The sequence below is a fragment of the Bacillus rossius genome, chromosome 5 (genome assembly GCF_032445375.1).
Source record: "Bacillus rossius redtenbacheri isolate Brsri chromosome 5, Brsri_v3, whole genome shotgun sequence".
NCBI lineage: Eukaryota > Metazoa > Arthropoda > Insecta > Phasmatodea > Bacillidae > Bacillus > Bacillus rossius.
The window spans coordinates 10,138,979-10,157,500 of NC_086333.1; the positions used below are offsets into that span (position 1 = coordinate 10,138,979).

Genomic DNA, 18,522 nt, shown 5'->3' on the forward strand with positions numbered 1-18,522 from the left:
TATTAATGAGGTTTGACTGTATGAGGCTTATTCAATGGCAATGCTGCATTGTCCACAGGTTCCTTCATTCTCCAACATTGGTTGCCCTGCTACTGCTTAAAGGAACAACATCTTGCATATGGATTGTGCTTTGTAGTTTTGTTTTTTCTGTGAGAATACTTTGCAATGATTGCCGAAGGTTTAGAGTAGCAATCAGCTATGTCTGCTGAATTGACCTAAAATTTTTGGTAAACACAGGATTTGAAAATTGTGCCTTGGTGGAAAAAACATAGTGGCAGAAAATCATATACAGTAAAACCTTTTTGTTGCGACCCCATTTATTGCGACCACCTCTCTATTACAACCCGATTTCGAGGAACCGTGAAAAAATTGCCGAAAATCCGAAGATAAACAGACAGAAAATAAGTTTCTTGTGGTGAGTAACGTGTTGCTGCGTTTCTCTTGCCGAGTGCTTCCTGTCGACCGCTGTCAGCGCTTAACAACCCCCATTCCACGTCCCTTTGTCGGCAGGGTGCAGATAAAGGTTTTTGTGGCAACGTGTTTACGTTTAGCTTATTGCGAGTGTCTAGTGTGGTACGCAGTTAAGGCAAAGCTACCTGCTGGATTTCTCTTGATTTTGATTACTATCGGTTGACAATACACAGCGACCGACTGGATGCACGCCCGCCTCGACTTGTTTTAACTGCCGCAGCGATGTTTATTTTGACAGCTCAAGCAATTAATTTTTCCCGTGGGTTGATAGAAAAAGGTCGCTTCACCCAGCATAAAAAAAAAGGCTACGCCACTTATTCCCCGCGCAGGAAACACACTGGCTGCCGTCTGTCTACCCCGCATTTATCTTTCTTCTAACATTCCACGTTCTCCTCTCGCGCGAGCAATAACTAGGGCCACGATTATATGGTGAATCGCGAAATCGCGAAATTTTCCGCGAATTTATATGGAAAATGCGAAAAAAGCGATTTTTAAGAAAAACCGCTAAATAACACCGAAATTACACAATACAAGTCTCTTATATTTTAATGTGAAAAGCTTAATAGTCAAGACTTGCCCGGGTCCTGGTTGATAAGCTGGAAAAATTTCCTGCCTTGCATTTCTACATGCTTCCTCTAATCAGCTTTAGGGCGCCGTCTGGTCAGCGTGTGTGTTAGTGAAGCGGGATGATAAGATCGACGCTCAATGGTAGTTCTAGCGCGGTAAAACCTCTAAGTGCAAGGCTTCTGAACTGGCGCGCAGTCATCTCGTTCCCGTCAGATAACAGTGAAATTTGAGCGGTGACCATAACATTATATGGCGGAAAAATAAAGATAAAGGTGTAATGCATTTCCCTATGATACTTTCAAGAAATTTGTAACGGGTTTTTTACACCTAAAACTTCGAAAACATGTCTTTTAGCCATTTTATCTCAAAAGAACCATTAACAAATTCTTAAATGCTTTTCGTAAACAGACTCCAGTCGGATATATAGTATAGTTTGGAAATTGCGTAGGTTTTTCGTGGCTGTGCGCGGCACACGACTGTAGTTGCCATGCGTCACGCGCCGAGAATGTTGTCCGGCAGGAAGGGCGAGTATAGTTCATTTGCGGCAAAAATGAATACTTTTACGGCCCTGCTAAATTTTTCCATTAAATAAATTTTGAAGTTTCAGTGATTTTCCTTCAGAAATAATGTTGTGTAACTAACAAACAATTTGTATCAAAACAATTAACGGTAAATGGCTGTCGCGGGGGCCCTTAAAAATTTTTCATTTTACCAGAACTGGACTATACAAACCTGGCTTTAGTCGCACACAGTTTGGTGAAGGTGAGGAAGGATGTTGACAGTTTCACATGCCAAAGGACGTTGAAGTAGGAGGGGGAGAGAGACACGATGGTTTGTATGCCTGGGAGGGATGAACCTTGAAGTCTAGACAAGGGAAGGAGAGGTAAGCCGTATGACGTCATGCATCCGCCGCCTGTGCTGCCGCCAGCCTGTCTAGACGATATTCCCGCGCTCCCACTTACGTTGCACAAGCTACTGCTGCCGTATTTTTAAAGGAAATGTCCCATTATTTTTTTGTTATTCTCACATGAACATTATTGGAAATATTAAAGCCGACACAAAAAATACGCTGTGTGTTAAAGTTAACAGATTTTAATAATCTTTCATTTTGTTTTGTTTTAAATTTTTTTTCTTCTGATTTTCACATTTTGGTCAAAATGTCCAATTTTTTGACGGTTCTCGAGAATGTATTCGTAAAATCACTGCTTCGTTAAATCCGGGGTTCGTGACATCGGGGTTCTAGTGTATTTAACTACGGCAAGCAAGAAATCGTACATGTAATCTAACCAGTAAAAATAAACTGTCTATTGACATATTTTCTTTAGAGGTGGCCTGTAGGGCGACGAACTTGTCATGAAGGTTTAAAGCACAGCCGTCTAGCATTGTGAGTGACAGCATCCTGCCATTGTATGGCTGGTTTCTTAGCGAGTAGCGGTTTGGGAAAAGGGGTTGGGGGGGGGGGGGTTGAAATCAACTGAAAATTTCGGAAAACATCTATTACGACCCCCCCTCTATTCCGACCCTATTCCTGGGAACCGTGAGGGGTCGTTTCAGAGAGGTTTGACTGTATGTGAGTGAAGGGGGAAAAAAGTTGTTTTTGATTGATGGTGTTATTGCAATAAAAAGTTTATTTGAAAGATTAGAATTTGTAGGGTGTTCCTTTGTAATTTGTCTGTTGTTCAGCAGACAATTTGCCATTGTTTTGAAAGGTAAATAGCAGAATAAACATTTTAAGCCATAAGCCTTTCGAGTAGTTTAATGCTGTAAAATTAATCGTACTTAAATAAGAAAATTGTGAAAAAGTAGTTATGATATGCTGTACAGTGATTGCAAATAATGGTACTGGATTTTATGCTTATTGCACATTTCAATGTATAAAGGTATGATGAAAATTTTGAGTCTTGTTCTGTCAAGTACAATCAATTCAACTGTCAAGTCGAGCTCTAGCTACATGCTCGACTTTGTTAGAGTATTCGAGTCTCGGCCCATCACTTGCTAATTTCTGAGCAACTTCTCAATGTGACCTGTGTCCTTCTTTGCTAGGAGAAATAAAGTCATTTTCCAATTAAGAGAGCATCTTTAAATTATAGCCAATACAGCAAGAACACTACATATTGCACTAGTAAAAACAGGCCATGATTTTGCAACTTTCGTTGAACACGAAGCACATCATGAGTCCTTGTTTCCATGCTATTATTATCATCATTATTATTATGTCTTGTAATTTGGTATTTTTGACTTTAAAAGTCTTAACAGTAACATTACATCACACTGCTTACAGAATAAGAACAATTGCAAATATTACCTAGAAATATGTGAATACACATGAAAATTTAACTAACTACCAAAAAAGGAAGTAAAATTACATCCAGTGGCTTCTTTAAATTAAATGAAGTAAAATATCTAACCCAGCGTGAAACCTGATGATAACGCAAATACATGTTTACGAAAGTGTTTTGTAAGTGAGGAGAGTAAAGGCCATACGGCAGTAAGAAGTTGGAGGGCCGGTGCGCAGGTGAACCTGCTGAACCAGCTGCCCGAGGCGGACCGCACCAAGGAGCGGCTGGCGGAGATCCTGGAGGAGCGCGGCCTCACCTTCCTGTTCCCGCTGCTGCGCATCCAGGCGGAGCTGTGGAAGCAGCTGCTGGCCGACCCCAACCCCACCCAGTTCTACAAGTGGATCAAGGAGAACCTGGACCCTGCGCACCACTCCGACCCCCCCTTCATCTCCGCCCTCGTCACCGTGCTGCTCAAGTACATCACCCAGGTACTCTCATTGATCATTTAGTATCTACTTGACATTTAAATTCCACTGCTTTTTTACTACTGAATTTTGTCCATACAAAGTACTTGCATGACAAATTCATCCTTCATCGATGAGAACTACAAATTAACCTTTTAGCTCTAATAGGAAATTACGAATATAAGTACAGAATTAATTTTTTTTTTTAATTTTGCAAAGTGTCTTGCTAATTCAGCAAAGCATCTGTCACGTGTGACTCATGCACGGAGGTGCTACAGACAGAGAAACCAAGGAAAGTCAGGGAATTTTAGATAGTTTGGTAAAACTAGAAAATATAAAGAATTCCAGCATATTTCAGGGGAAAATGTTTTGTTAAGTGGCAGGTTTTGGCAAGTAAGAAGACTCAGATCAAAACATCTGGTGAACCTTTGATTAAGCAATTCTATTGATGCAAAATAATATAGTGTCGTAGAGCTGCACTATAATTGCACGCCACAGTGGTTCCTTGTCTCAACGAACACTAATCTCTCTTCGGCACACTTTTTTGTTTGCAATATGAGCATACTCTGCGGCATGCATATCTACCAGCTCCAGCAGTGGATACTCTTACAAGGATGGACACGGATAAGAGAGGGCAACTCAGCCCTGTTGGTGAAGCTTCCACAAGGCAGACTGCGAGGCTGGCTACACTGCCTCTTTCCTTGACTTACTTATCCTTCATAATATTGAGAGGATGTTCTGTAGCAGGTTCATAATAAAATACTATTCCAGACTTGCCAACCTTTACGATTTTTTCGTAAAATGTACAAAGATCACGTCCGTTTTACGATTGTACGAGGATGTCTGTACGAGACGTTTTTTAAAACATGTATTTTCCGCCTGCCTTAAATGTTTTATTGTATGGTTTGTGAAAGCTGTTGCCATGTGTTGTTGCTGTGGAAACGAGTGCGGTAATTGAGTTATATTATTGGTCGAAGGCCAGGGAACCACATAATTTGTTGTTCGTTTGTATATCTTTCCTTATTGGCCACCTGAGTTACATTGATTCGCTTACAACCAATCACGAACCAGTTTAAATAGCATTTTTTCATTTCGCGAGATGGTGTCGTGCATAAGCGTATGTTGTGATTCTTCAGTTAAAGTTGAGCCAATTTTGATTTTGTTTATTACAGGTTAGGAAACAAATATATTGCATGTTTTCAATAAAAACATGTTATGTGCACAATTAACGGAAGTGGAATCAAGTGAAGAAGAAAATGCCCCCGAAACGTGATACACATTATTCTCAGGCATTTCGCGATACATACACGCAGGATTTTCCGTGTATTCTTAAATCAAGCAAGAGACACAGTTTGCATTTGGTTCAGTGTGTAGATGCGACATCAACATTGGGCACGGCGGATGATATGACATCAATCTCCACGTGAACTGTTCAAAATATCTCGCAAATGTTAAAAGTGTCGCAGTCAGTTCAAAGATTAGTGATTATTTCGCTAAAAATAACAGCACAGACAATGCTCCAATACGTGCAGAATGTATGTTTACAAACTTTTTGGTTGAACAAAATATTCCTTTAAATGTTTCGGATCACGTCGATCCATAATTCAGAAAAATGTTTTCAGATTCTGAAGTAGAAAAAAAATTTGTTGCGCAAGAACAGTCTACGGCTATCGTGAAAGAAATGGCAACAGATGCAACTATAAAATTGTTTGTAATTTACAAGCTGTGGCATTTTCAGTCGTGACCGACGGCAGCAATGACTCTGAATCCAAATTATATCCTCTAGTAGTAACATTTTGCAGGGTGTCTACTGACCCTGGAGAACCGGGAAAACCGGGGAAAATCAGGGAATATTGTAATCAGGGAAAAATCAGGGAATTTTTTCAAAAATCAAGGAATTTTTTTTGGTAGGTTATAGTTGGCAATACTTTTTGTTTATTTATCAGCTTGCATTGACGTGGCATCATGTGTATCCATCCCCTCCCATTTTTATTTTTGAATGGCAAATCACGAAAAGTTCCCACGTCCATTTTCTTTTATTTACCATCGGATTCGGAAGTGGCGTTAAATCACGTGATACAAACTGGTTGAAGCTGGTCTGTTATCCTGCTGACGTGAAGTGCTGCAGCATTTGCTTCCCACGTTCAGATTACACCGACAGGTGCATTTAATTTTAAGTAATTATGGGTGCCCCCAACGTAAACTGGGCATTTTTGTTAGCTTTGAAAATAGATATCACAGACACTTTTGGTGAAGATTCGTCATCGTTGCTAGAAATTGGTAGCTGTGGGCTTCAAACGGTTCATGGTGCTTTCAAAACTGGAATTTCTGCTACACAATCGGACGTTGTTAGTTTTTTGAGGCACAGTTACTTTTTGTTTAAGCATGTACCTGCAAGGAGGGCAGATTACATTAGAATAACTGGATCAGAGATTTTTCCCAAGAAATTTTGTGGAATCAGATGGTTAGAAAATACTGCAGTTGCTGAGCGTGCCATGAAAACGTTACCCCACCTAAAGAAAATTGTTAGTGAAGTGTCTATTTCATCTGTCTTTCAATGTAGGTGGTGGAAAGTACTCTTGAAGATAATCTTCTAGAAGTAAAATTTACATTTTTCCACTCTTTGGCATCAGAGCTGCAATTGTTTCTTACAATGTTCCAAAGAAATTTGTTAGTGAAGTTTCTATTTCATCTGTCTTTCAATGTAGTGAAAAGTGCTCTTGCAGATAATCTTCTAGAAGTAAAATTGACATTCTTCCACTCTTTGACATCAGAGCTGGAATTGTTTCTTACAATGTTCCAAAGTGAAGCATCCATGGCACTTTTTCTGTATGATTCACTGTCGGACATTTTATTAGCTTTGGCAGGAAAGTTTGTGAAACCAGAGGTACTGAAGAGCTTTAGGGAAAAACACAATGTATTTCGATTGGATGTAGATAACCAGGAAAATCTATTTACTGCTAACATTATTAAGTTGGGTTATGCAGTACACCATGCCATCAAGAAAGAAAAAGTACCATAAAAGTCTGTCCTGTTACTGATAAATGATGTTAGGACTTGTCCAACGGTTATGGTAAAAAAAACTTCAAGACGAAAGTCCCCTGAAGTACAAACTTACCAAAGGAATTTCCTGCTTATGTCCGTCTATGGCTTTAAATTCGGGTGTGAGGAAACAGCGTGTAAGTACAGTTTAGAATGTTGTTTTCGAAACAGGTGGCTATCAGGACAAGAAGCTGATAACATTGAGTGATAATATCAGTTGGTATGTTCCTCGCAAGATTCTGAAGAACTTTTCTCGTCTTTTTCTCGAGAAGCTTGATCACTTGTGGATGCTCATTCTTAAGGCACATACAGTAGTTGCCAAAACAGGCCTTCTTAAAGTTTATGAGGATGATGATGGAAATGCATAATTGGAAAGAGGATTTTCAGTGAAATCTAATCTGCTGACTGAAAACTTGCAGGAAGAAACACTGATTGCACAAAGACAAGTGTATGACTTTGTTCAACGTTTTGGAGCTGTAGAGCATGTTGATATCACCAAGTCCATGTTACAGTATGTAAGAAATGCTAGTTGTAGGCGTAAGGAAGCCCTGCAAACAAAACAAAAAGAAAAGGAAGCTACAGACAAGAAGAAGGCAGAAAAAAGAAGAGTTGAAGAGGAGATCAAGGCATTGCATTTTAAGAAGGCTCGAGTGTTGAATTTAGCTTGTTCTGAAGCAAGTGCTATAGACGCAAAATTGATTCACTGCGAAATTGACGGGAGCTTCCTTTTACTAATGTTTTTTGTGTGTGAAATATTTGTAGCAGCATGTTTTATTTGCCATCAATTGAGTCACTTTGGCCACGTCTAGAAGAAGATAATATTTTTACTAATTTAAGTAAGTTGAAATACTTTGAAACCCATCAATGTATTGCTATGCAGTTTTTTCAGTTTCGTGGAATGTCGTAATTGTGTTAAAGAAAACCTGGAAAAATTCAGTTTTAGACCTGGAAAACCTGAAAAAATCAGGGAATTTCATTTACTAGATCTGGTAGACACCCTGTTTTGTGATGCAAGTTTGAGAATGATAATGTCAAGGTTGCTTTCATTACCAGTACTCCAGGGAGATTCTACTGGAAGTTAACTGATATCAGTGTATATTGTAACAAAGGTAAACTCTGTTGATTTGTAGGGTACCACAAGGAACAAAGTTTTTTCTTTGATGTGATACTCAGCAAAAATGTTTCCATAATGGTAAATAATGAGAATGATTGTTGGTCTCGAACATCTTTTTTTTTTTGTAAGATACAGTCGAACTCGCATGTATCGATTGTCCGTGTTTATCTCATACTTTCTACGGTCCTGGCAAAATTGCCATACAACTAAGGTTTAAAAAGTCCGCTTGTACCGATGTTCGAATTATCGTTTTGTCCGCATTGATCGTACAAAATATGTGGTCCCGTCACTTTAAATTATAATAGATGATCGTTTAACCTTAAAGATCTTGCAGATATAACCATTTCTTAGACAGAAACCATCATAAAAACAGTAACAATTGTATACAGAAGTAGTAAAAATCACATTAAATCTGCAGCCAAGTAATAGAAACGTAAACATGAAGAAAAGATAAATGAATAACAACTTACGAAGAAATATGGATGATGTACTATAACTACAGTACAAACCCAATTGTTATCTTGCGATAATTACCGTAAAAATAACTAAAGATTCTGTTTAGATACCATAATACTACAGAAGCACGATAACTACCACATTTGCACTATAGTTACCATAACCGAGATGATGTATATTTACCGTGATGGTAATGTATTTATTTATGACATTAAAATTAAAGATCATTATTGAAAGAAAAAAAAGGATGTTTAATTTTGATATGTACGGTTGGCACATGTTGCTAAGAAATAATGTGATCTGAAAGAATGCAGTACTACTACGAAAAGTGAAAATGGTACTCGTGGATTTTTAGGTTATGGCAGTCTGTTTTGTTCTGTAATATCGGCCGAAAATTAACAAGCATATCGGAAGTCGGCAGAAATGCCGATTCAACTAAATACAGTAGAACCCGTTTATAGTGAACCCGCCTATAATGAATTCCCGTTTATTGTGAATTTCCATCTCGGTCCAGGCAAAATGATGTGAGGTTATGTATTAATTTATTGGATATAGCGCACAACTTTTGTCAATGTTGATACGTTTTCCCGTGTACCACGAACAAATTTTGCCTACATAATGCACATTTATCTCAAATATTTTCATATAATTACAAGTATTTTCACATAACGTCTATTCTGGATCACATTAACGTTTTTCTCCGCAATATGCTACTCGATTGTCCACTGTTCATATTATAAACAAGTCGTAATCAAGTGGCCTCGGTAGGCTACGTGTAGCCAGAAATGGTGCTCAGTTTGGTGAAAATAAAAAAATAGTTTTCCCTGCATAGTTAAAGAATGGGCGAACGCGTGTACATTTAATAAGTTATCAAAATTAAACATAAATTACCACCACACAAATACGTATGTACATTATAGCAACAAATTCAAAATTTTTCGTCTCATTTTTATCGTTCACGTTTTGGACATTTTGATTAGTGATGTGCGAGTCTCGGCATCATCGAGAACGAGTCGAGACAGAAATTTTCTCGATCTCGTCTCGAGATAATTTTTTTGGCTCGGAATTTTCGAGAATTTTGTAAACAAGAAATAGGTTAGGTCATATAATATATTGAGGCAGCATTTTGTGTTGCGTGTTGAAATAATTAACATATCTTCAACGTAACGTAGATCGAATAAAATAAAATATACTTCTTACGATAGTATACACGATAAATTAGTAAAAAGTTAAAAACGAACAACTTCCGTTCACAAGTCACTACATGAAACGGTAAACGTAAACAATGAATTGTGCTGTGGTTATCACATTAAATTACAGAAGAAAATGATTATTTTCCGTTAATAAAACCAACATTACAGTTAAAAATAAATCATTTTCGGTATCAATATCAAGTATCAACGTAAAACGGTACGGTAAAAAATAAAAATATAAACATGACTGCAGAATTCTTCCGCGATTGCATTTTGTTTTATGGCCTTAGGTTATACACACGGCCAGCAGTATATAACAGGCAACATGATGTTTAAATTGCGGTCCGTATCGATAGTGACATATCGATAGTGGCGAATGTTCAGACTTTCATGATCAAGTACCGTCCATGGCTCAAGGAAACTGTATAGACTATGGAGCCAATAACGTATGTTTACATACGACAGTAGGCAAATAAACTTGAGTGTAAAGGTAAAGTTGTAATTGCAATTGCAATTGTGGATACTTGATAAAATTATTGAATAATTATGTATGTTTGTCAGATTATTGAGTTTTACTTTTTTGGATCATATTATCCTGTTAACTAAAGTACAGATTTCTCGATCTCGACTCGATTCTCGAGAATTTTTAAATTGCTTTCTCGATCTCGTCTCGAATTCAAAAAAGTCTTTCTCGCACATGCCTAATTTTGATTGAGTAAGGTTCGTAAGACTACCACTAGATAGAACTCTGTGGACTAATTTTTTCCATAGAAAGTAAGAAATTTTCGTTCCAGCTTTAGTAACTGCGATACTAAATGATACGTAGTGATCTTTGATGCGCCAGACTCGTTATTTTTCGTTTATTTACTTTTGACGGTAAAAAGAATTTCGTGTTATTAAGCTGCAAATGTGCTTCAATAAGAAATACGTACATAAAAATGGGTGAAAAACGCGTTAAAAAACGTAAGGCATTATCTGTGCGAGATAAACTGGACATTGTTAAAAAGGTAGACTCCAACCCCACTGTCCCGCACGTGTTAATATCAAAGGAACTGGGAATTGCAACATCCACATTAAATACAATATTAAACAAGCTGAACAATCTTCTTTCTCAAGCTGCGAATACGTCACAGAGTATTAAACGCCTGAAAAAAGGAAAATACGCCGATGTCGAAGAACCATTAATAGAAAGTTTGTACATGTGTAGTGTATTAAAAATATCTGCATTTGCTCATAAAACTGTTGCTTTGAGTATTTTCATTCGTTCTTTTCTTGGCTTAGGCCTATGCGTAGTTAAGATAATGCTTTTGAGTATGTATTGCCAATATAAAAGTTTTTCCAGATATAAAGTTTCCCCTCTATAGTGAACATATAAACTACTCCCTTCAGATTCATTATAACAGGGTTCTACTGTATTGGAAAAATCGGATTCTTAAGTACAGCTCTACATTTGATGACATGAGCAAACATATTTCAGACTTCAGGATATTGAAAAAGACTAATTTCCATGTAGGTTTATTGTGCGTATGTTTTTTTTTTTGCAAGTGTAAATTGAATTAAGTAAAATGCTTCAATTTGTATTTTTTTTCAAGCGATTAAACTTTAATGACAAGTAACTGATATATTTCTGACACTAATTTTGAGGTTGAAATATTTTTTTCAAAATCTAAGAGTGAAGTCCACATCTATTGAATGTCCGCATCTAATGAATTTTTTTGTTTGTCCCCTGAAAAACGATAGAGGTTTGACTGTAATGGGAAATGGGAGTTGTGGGGATATTTTTATCTAATCAATATTAATTGTTACATTTGTGACATAAGTGTTGAAACTTTAGCATCATGTACTAAAATAAACATAATAAATTTTCTTAAATAGTGATTAAATAACCAACTTATTATTAATATTTAAGTTATAAAAGCTTTTAAATGTATTTTCTTAATTTTTCCCTTTGAATAATACTCTAAATTGGACTTAAAAATTTTTCCCAGGCAGGTTAATTAAAAAATATGTATACAGTAGAACCTCGATGATACGTTCCCGTTTCATACATTTTCCCGTGTCATACGCCGATTAATTTTGGTCCCGCCGAAAGTTCTATATTTACAATGGTTTACTTTCCCGGAACATACACTTATAAAATCTTTAATTTCCCGTTTCATACGTTTTTACGAAGCGGAAAAGTCCTAAAATTCACAAATTTTTTTGTTATATTCCTCCTGATAAACTACGTTTTAATGCTTTTATTTTGAAAAACGTTCATTGTTTACCTTTGCAAACGTAAGAAAATAACTTTATCGCACCATAGATACGGATAGTATCGGGAAGACTGTGCACTTCGCTATTAGCATCTATGGCCAGCACCAAGCGAGACTAGTGGCGCGAATGATATTGAAAATGGTGCACGCGATTTACCAAGGCACGGATCTCATATTTTGTGCATTCATTAATCTTTGAACTGAATATACTTGTTTGTTATTGTTTTCTTACGATCGGATTGTTTTATATTTTACGTTTCTCAAGTTAAAATTTTATTGAAAATTGTTCTGTTGCATAAAGTTGTTTGTAAAATGAAACAAACCAGCAAAAATTTCTGTTTTTCTTTTTACAATAGCCTAATTTTTTTATTTCTAATTTAGGCTTGGTGACTTTTCCCCTCTCCAAGAAAGGACTGCTTTACTTGATTATGGACTGTATTTTACATTTCTGGTAGTGTTATTATATGTATATATAATGATGAATTCATATCTTTCATTAATATGATGCAATTATTTACACATTATGTATTTAAGTTTAATCTGACATCGGGCTGGTATGCTAGATTGAAAATTTTTTTTATTATTGCCATTCCCTTTTCATACACTTTCCCGCATCATACACCATTTTTGTGCCCTCCGTTGAAAAGTGTATGACAGGGGTACTACTGTATAAATATTTAGGGCTGTCGAATACGTAGCACGTATGTATTGGCAAGAACCATTTTTTAAGATAATTGTTAGTTTGCTCTTTATCTGACGGGTTTTAAGAAAATGTTACCTAGCTGCTACTAATTAATTTTTAAACCATGTGTATGCTTACATATGTTCTTTGAATGGCTCTTGCAATGGAGAAAATTTATATAAGATTTTTTTGCAGTTTATACTGTATGTCATGTAAAAATTCAAATGAGACAAAAGGATAAAAGTAAGATGAATTTGCTTACACAAAGTAATCATGCCAAAGTAGCCTATATTAAAAAAAAAGTTATGAACATTGACAACAGATAATTCAGTGTATGAAATTGTCACAAAAATATTACAGCACAGATGAACACAGTTGGCTAACAACGATGAGATAGTTGCAACAACAGTAAATAAAGACAAAAATCACCATGGACAAAATGGTGACAGATGTACGCAACCATTATACCCAACAGATGTAAAAAAACACGACAACATAAAGACGTACAGGCAAACGTTAACAATGTGACAAAACATATTCAGGACATCACAACGATGACCACACAAACACAGCAGGCTTCTAAGACAACAGTTGCGATGTTTTAGGAAATAAACTCTTGTCTTCGTCTGTGTTGTCATCTTGTGCTGTTCAGAATGTCTGTTTTGTCACATCGTTGGGTTCGCATCTTTGTGTTGTCATTTTGTTGTTTACATTATATCTGTTTAGTATCATGGTTAGCTTTGTTTTTATTTTGGGGCAACTGTCTTGTCATTATTCAACGTACAGGCTGCAACAGGCAACCAGTAAGTTACATGCCAGCGCAGAAACATTTGCAGAAAATAAGCAAAATAATTTTTTTTTATTAGGACTGAGCATTCCAGGTTTTTATTGGCCGATTTGGTTCCTGTAGGGATTAACATCAGGAACCTCGGTTAAAGGTTCTGGTTTTGCTTCTTATAGAGCCGAAAAATATCTTAGTGCTACACTAAACATGTCATTATTTGATTATTAAAATGATTAAATTATCACAGGAAAGAGGGGTACCCTCTTTGCATTAACATAAATCATTAATGATGTAAGGACAGTAAAAGTCCGTTATAACGTAAATTTATAACGGTGCCAAAAGTTTGTTATAGCGAATTTTTGTTATAGCTAAAAAAATTTAAAAAATCTTTATTTTGTAGCATTTTTAAAATATTATTTTCTCGCTTGTTTTTACTATGGAAATTCACAACAAAAGTATAGGAAATATACATAAAACTTACTAAAATAACATTTTTAAGCCATATCAGCACTTGCAGACTGCGAAATATGAGACCGAGTGGCTGTGATAAGGCCGTCACGCACATTGTGGCTAAGCCCACAGCTGTTTGTTTACATGGAGATGGGCGGGCAGGGTTACGCAAGGTCATGCCGGCCGCTTCCTGTCGCTTTGACCGCAGCTGGTTTGATGGAGACATGTGCGCTAAGCTGATCATATCGGGTGCATATTTGCGCGGAGTTTTAAATACTTACTAACAATATGTAAACTCAAAGATGTAGTGAAATTTTTTTTAAAATGTTACATTATTACTAACGTTAACACCTATGAAAAATGTCAAACACAAAAAAAAAATTTAAAAAATCTGTAATTACTTTGGACAACCATACAAATTATATAAAATAATTTTTCCAACAATTGGTCAGTAACACAAAAATAATCACTCGTACAGACCCTTGGAAAATAACACAAAATTAAAAAACACTTTTTAAAAAGGAATCAATTTTCGTTTGCCTTGATTTCACTAGACTTTCGGACAAAATAAACTACTGGACCTCTTAGAAGTTCATCAAATCTTTCGTTGTAGCATTTGTATGCTGATAAAAACGACTGATTGTCTCAAGTGCCTCCATCATTGACGTTTTCGGCGGAACAGATATTTCACTTAGTTAGTCGTCATTATTGTCATCATCTTCAGACGCCGCTTCGTTTTGATTAGAAAAGACGAGCTCGACAAGTTCCGTGTTCGTCAACTCCCCACACGCTTACGATGCAAGTTTGAGACGAGTTATGCTCATTTACTAGAGCTGTAGCAAACAGTATGTATTCGGTACTGAGTAACGGGTGCGCCATCTAGTAACGAGTAACGAAACGTTACACACGGCTGCATCTCGTTACTCGCATTTTTCGTATGTTTTAGCATGCGCGCGCATATTCAATGACTTTACGTTACAAAGAACGATGTTTGTTTATTAAGTAAAGTATAATTTGGAAATTCGTTGTCCAATTTTTTACTGGTTATTAAAGGTATTGTGTGTGTAGACAAAGTTTGAGATTGAAACAGAAAATACGTAAGAAAGTATTTTTTACAAATTAGAAATATCTAGTGGTGCACCGATGCGGATACCGATGAATCGTAAACAGCGATTATGGGTACTTACCGATTAATCGTAATCGGCGATTATCTTAACGATTACTTTGCCGATTATTTACGTCCCGGCGTAATTAAGTAGGTTTTTATCGTGTAATATTTTGTTACACATTTTAGGACGAAATACGGTAATATTTGTATATAATACAAAATTCATCTAACTGCGTCATATCATAATTACAGATATTTCGTTAAGTTTCATAAATCTCATTGCCTCAAACAATAAAAAATGCATTTTTCTTTCACGTTTATTTACGTTTCGTCTTTTGTTTAGTGGCCTTGTACATTACGTATAGCCAGAGAAGTAAAATAGATGGCACGCAATCAAAATACCACAAGCAGTTGCAGTGGATTCTATGACAATCAATCTTTTCGAGTCGTAGTAGCGGTTCAAAATCGTGGTCCCGATACCTTCTACTTTTTATCACTGCGTTTTACAAACTCGTTATGGGCGTCTTTGGTAACATTATCCGTTTGTTATTTGTATGTGACGTGAAAAGTGAAAAAGAATTTATAATTTTATATATTCAGTCAACATAAATAAAATCACATGTGCTAGAATTGGTTTTTAGTCATTTTTATATAATTATAGTGAGATGGCGAGTAGGGAGAAAAAAAAAGTGAAGTGTGGAAACATTTTTCTATAAACTCAAGTGAACAAAATAAAGCAGCATGTTTACATTGTTAAACGGTAATTTCTTGATGCAACCTTATGTGATAGTCGATAATAATGCTAGTTTTCCAGAACAAAAACTTACCTATTGTAAATTACAATAATTGTAATTATTATTAGACTGTAGTTCAAGTTGTTTACAATAACAAATATTTAAATAGAATTTAATTTAATTTCCCCTTTCAATGACTTAATAGTGTATTTTATATTTTTTTATACTGTTATTATAACTGTATTCTCAATTTTACTTAATCTTGTTATTAAATTCACATGGGAATAAAAAAATTTGTGTGCATTATTACACTTAAAAAAATTTCTTCATTATAATCGGTAACTGAATCGGTATCTGCCGATTATTGCTCTCATAATCGGTAATCAAATCGGTAATCGGTAAAGTCATATCGGTGCACCACTAGAAAGATCTATGATTTTGTTTTTTATTATCGTGCATTTTCACGTTTGTTTTTGTTCTTATCTTAAAAGAGATAATATTAAAAAGGCGCTCTAATGAGATTTAATTGTTTCTTGTACGCATACACAATACGACTCGATTCTTTGCTGCAACATAACATAGCATGTTATGCGGTATCAGAAGTAACGATACGATAGTAACGAGTACTAATTGTTAGGGCCCCCTGAAAGTGATAAATAAAATTTTCAGTTTTCGTCATTAAAAATTACCAAAAGCGGTGTTAAAGTTCACTTTAAAACACAAAAGCGGTGCTAAAATTCACTTAAAAACACAAAAGTGGTGATAAAAACTTTAAAAAAAAAAATGTGTTACCGTAAATAAATCTGAAATTATTTAAGTTAAATAATTTTACTTGTACCTACTCATTACTGAATACCCTAAACAAATAGGTTACATATATTTATATGACAATACTTTTGATTTAGACACTTGATTATTAGTTCGTTCCCATAAACTAATCTGGAAAACTATTAATCCCTTTAACAAAATCGAGGACGTACCACAACGCCGAAATGCCAAATTGATCACAAGGACGACAGCTAGAAAACTGCTCTGTACCAAAATGCCGAAAAATGTCATTACAGGGCTGCCACAGGGTTGGGTTAGGTTAGACTAGGTTAGGTTAGACTAGACTAGACTAGACTAGACTAGACTAGGATAGGCTAGGCTAGGCTAGGTTAGGTAAGGTAAGGTTTGGTTTGATTGTGGTATTTTGGCGTTAAGGTACATTTAAGAAACACACACACATTCATTCAGTTGTTATTGCGGCGTTGTAGTCAATTTTGACATTCGGCGTTATGGTATTGCGGCTTTGTGGTCAATTTTGTCTTTCGGCGTTATGGTATTTCCGCGTTGTGGAAACGACCCAACAAAATCTATAAAAACTGTTGGCCAACTAATCATCATCGTCACACCATTCGAAAATTAATGTTTGTTTACATTTTCCGCTTTTTGGCGCGATTTAAAATGCTTGTGCCTGGTTCGCCTAATAATCTGCTTGATACTACGACGCTGTTCCAACTATATGCCAGCGCCCCCGGCTGACATGATATGGCCACTCACGTAAGGCTTTTCCAAACGCCCAATCATCTGCTTGCTTTTGTATTTATCCGGTGTCGCTGTTCCAAGCTGACGTCAGTGCCCCGAGCTGTGTGCGTACGCTTTAAAACTTTGTTTGTTTGTCTTATCTATCCAAACATTATGCCGGAAAGGAAAATAAACGCTGTAGTTTTGCGTATTTTTACAGTATATTTTTGGGTTTAACATTATAACGTGAGCGTGTGTAAGCTTTTGTTTGCTTTAGTGCATTTATGATTAATGTTTGGCAGCCATGTTGCTGTGTTTGTTTACCATTGACAAGACAAGTTTTTTACCCAGTATTTAAATTTCGCGTAATAACACTGTGATTTCGCGTTTTAATACAAAATTTCGTGTAAAAACGTTGTGTTATGGCGATTTCGCGTAAAAACTGTATTTAACGGTGATTTCGTGTTTATCGTCGTTTAATCGCGATCGCGAAAATAACAGGCCCCTACTAATTGTTATAGTAACGAATACATACGGGTACGCTTTTTTTTAGTTACTTTTACACCTCTTATCATTTACGGGCTACAATCAGCGTGATTCTAAATAAAGTAATGCTCGCAGCGGAGCCCTGTCTTGCTTTCGTCGCCGCGAGCCAAGCTATGCTCACTGTGGGGCCCCACCTTGTGCGGTGTTGCCAAAACGTTGTTTTGTTTGCCGGACGCGTGGAATTGTGCGAAGCTGTTTTTCATTTATTAAGGAAATTGTAGATGTTTTCTCATTATTTTAGAGCAAAATTTCAAATGTGTAATCTATCGCTATAGCGAAAATGAGCCCATGCTGCATTCGTTAATTCCGATATTTTTATCCTACGCAGCATATGCAAAACTGACGGTGCCGATGGCAATTATCGTTATAGCGGACTTTACGTTATAGACCGTATTCGCTACAACTGACTTTTACTGTATTTTCAAACTAACCTCAATCTTTGCTGGCATCATAATCCTGATGGAGAAGCATTCATTGGTAAATATTTTTCTTACTAATCAAATGTAATTTGTTCTTTATAGTCTACCGTTTTAACTAGGCCTATGCAGTTCCCCAGTTCTTATTGAAATTATAAGTTTCGGTTCCTGGAATTATTTTATTTTCTATTTTACATTTCTGTTCACCTATGTAGCGATATGTTCATCACATGAGAAATTTGAACAAACATGTTCTTTCAATGTTACCAATGTATTGCCATGTAATAATATAGGATATAGTGAAACCCCTTATTTACACTTTTCAGGGGAACAGAGACAAAAAGTGTAAATACAGTGAAATTCCGTTACAACGTACTTCAGAATAACGTATCTTTCAGTTGAGCGTATGATTTTAAATTCCCGCTCAAAACACCAATGTAAACAATGTAAAAATA

The 18,522-nt window shown here is 36.2% G+C and overlaps 1 protein-coding gene across 4 annotated transcripts in view; it reads left to right on the plus strand.

The window, feature by feature from the left end:
- LOC134531581 (eukaryotic translation initiation factor 4 gamma 2) overlaps positions 1–18,522 on the plus strand; it is a 247,063-nt gene that overhangs the window by 176,265 nt on the left and 52,276 nt on the right. For all 4 annotated transcript variants that reach the window (XM_063367296.1, XM_063367295.1, XM_063367294.1 and 1 more), the window contains exon 11: positions 3,554–3,805. In XM_063367296.1, coding sequence (XP_063223366.1) covers positions 3,554–3,805 — 252 coding nt within the window. The remainder of the gene's footprint in view (positions 1–3,553; positions 3,806–18,522) is intronic.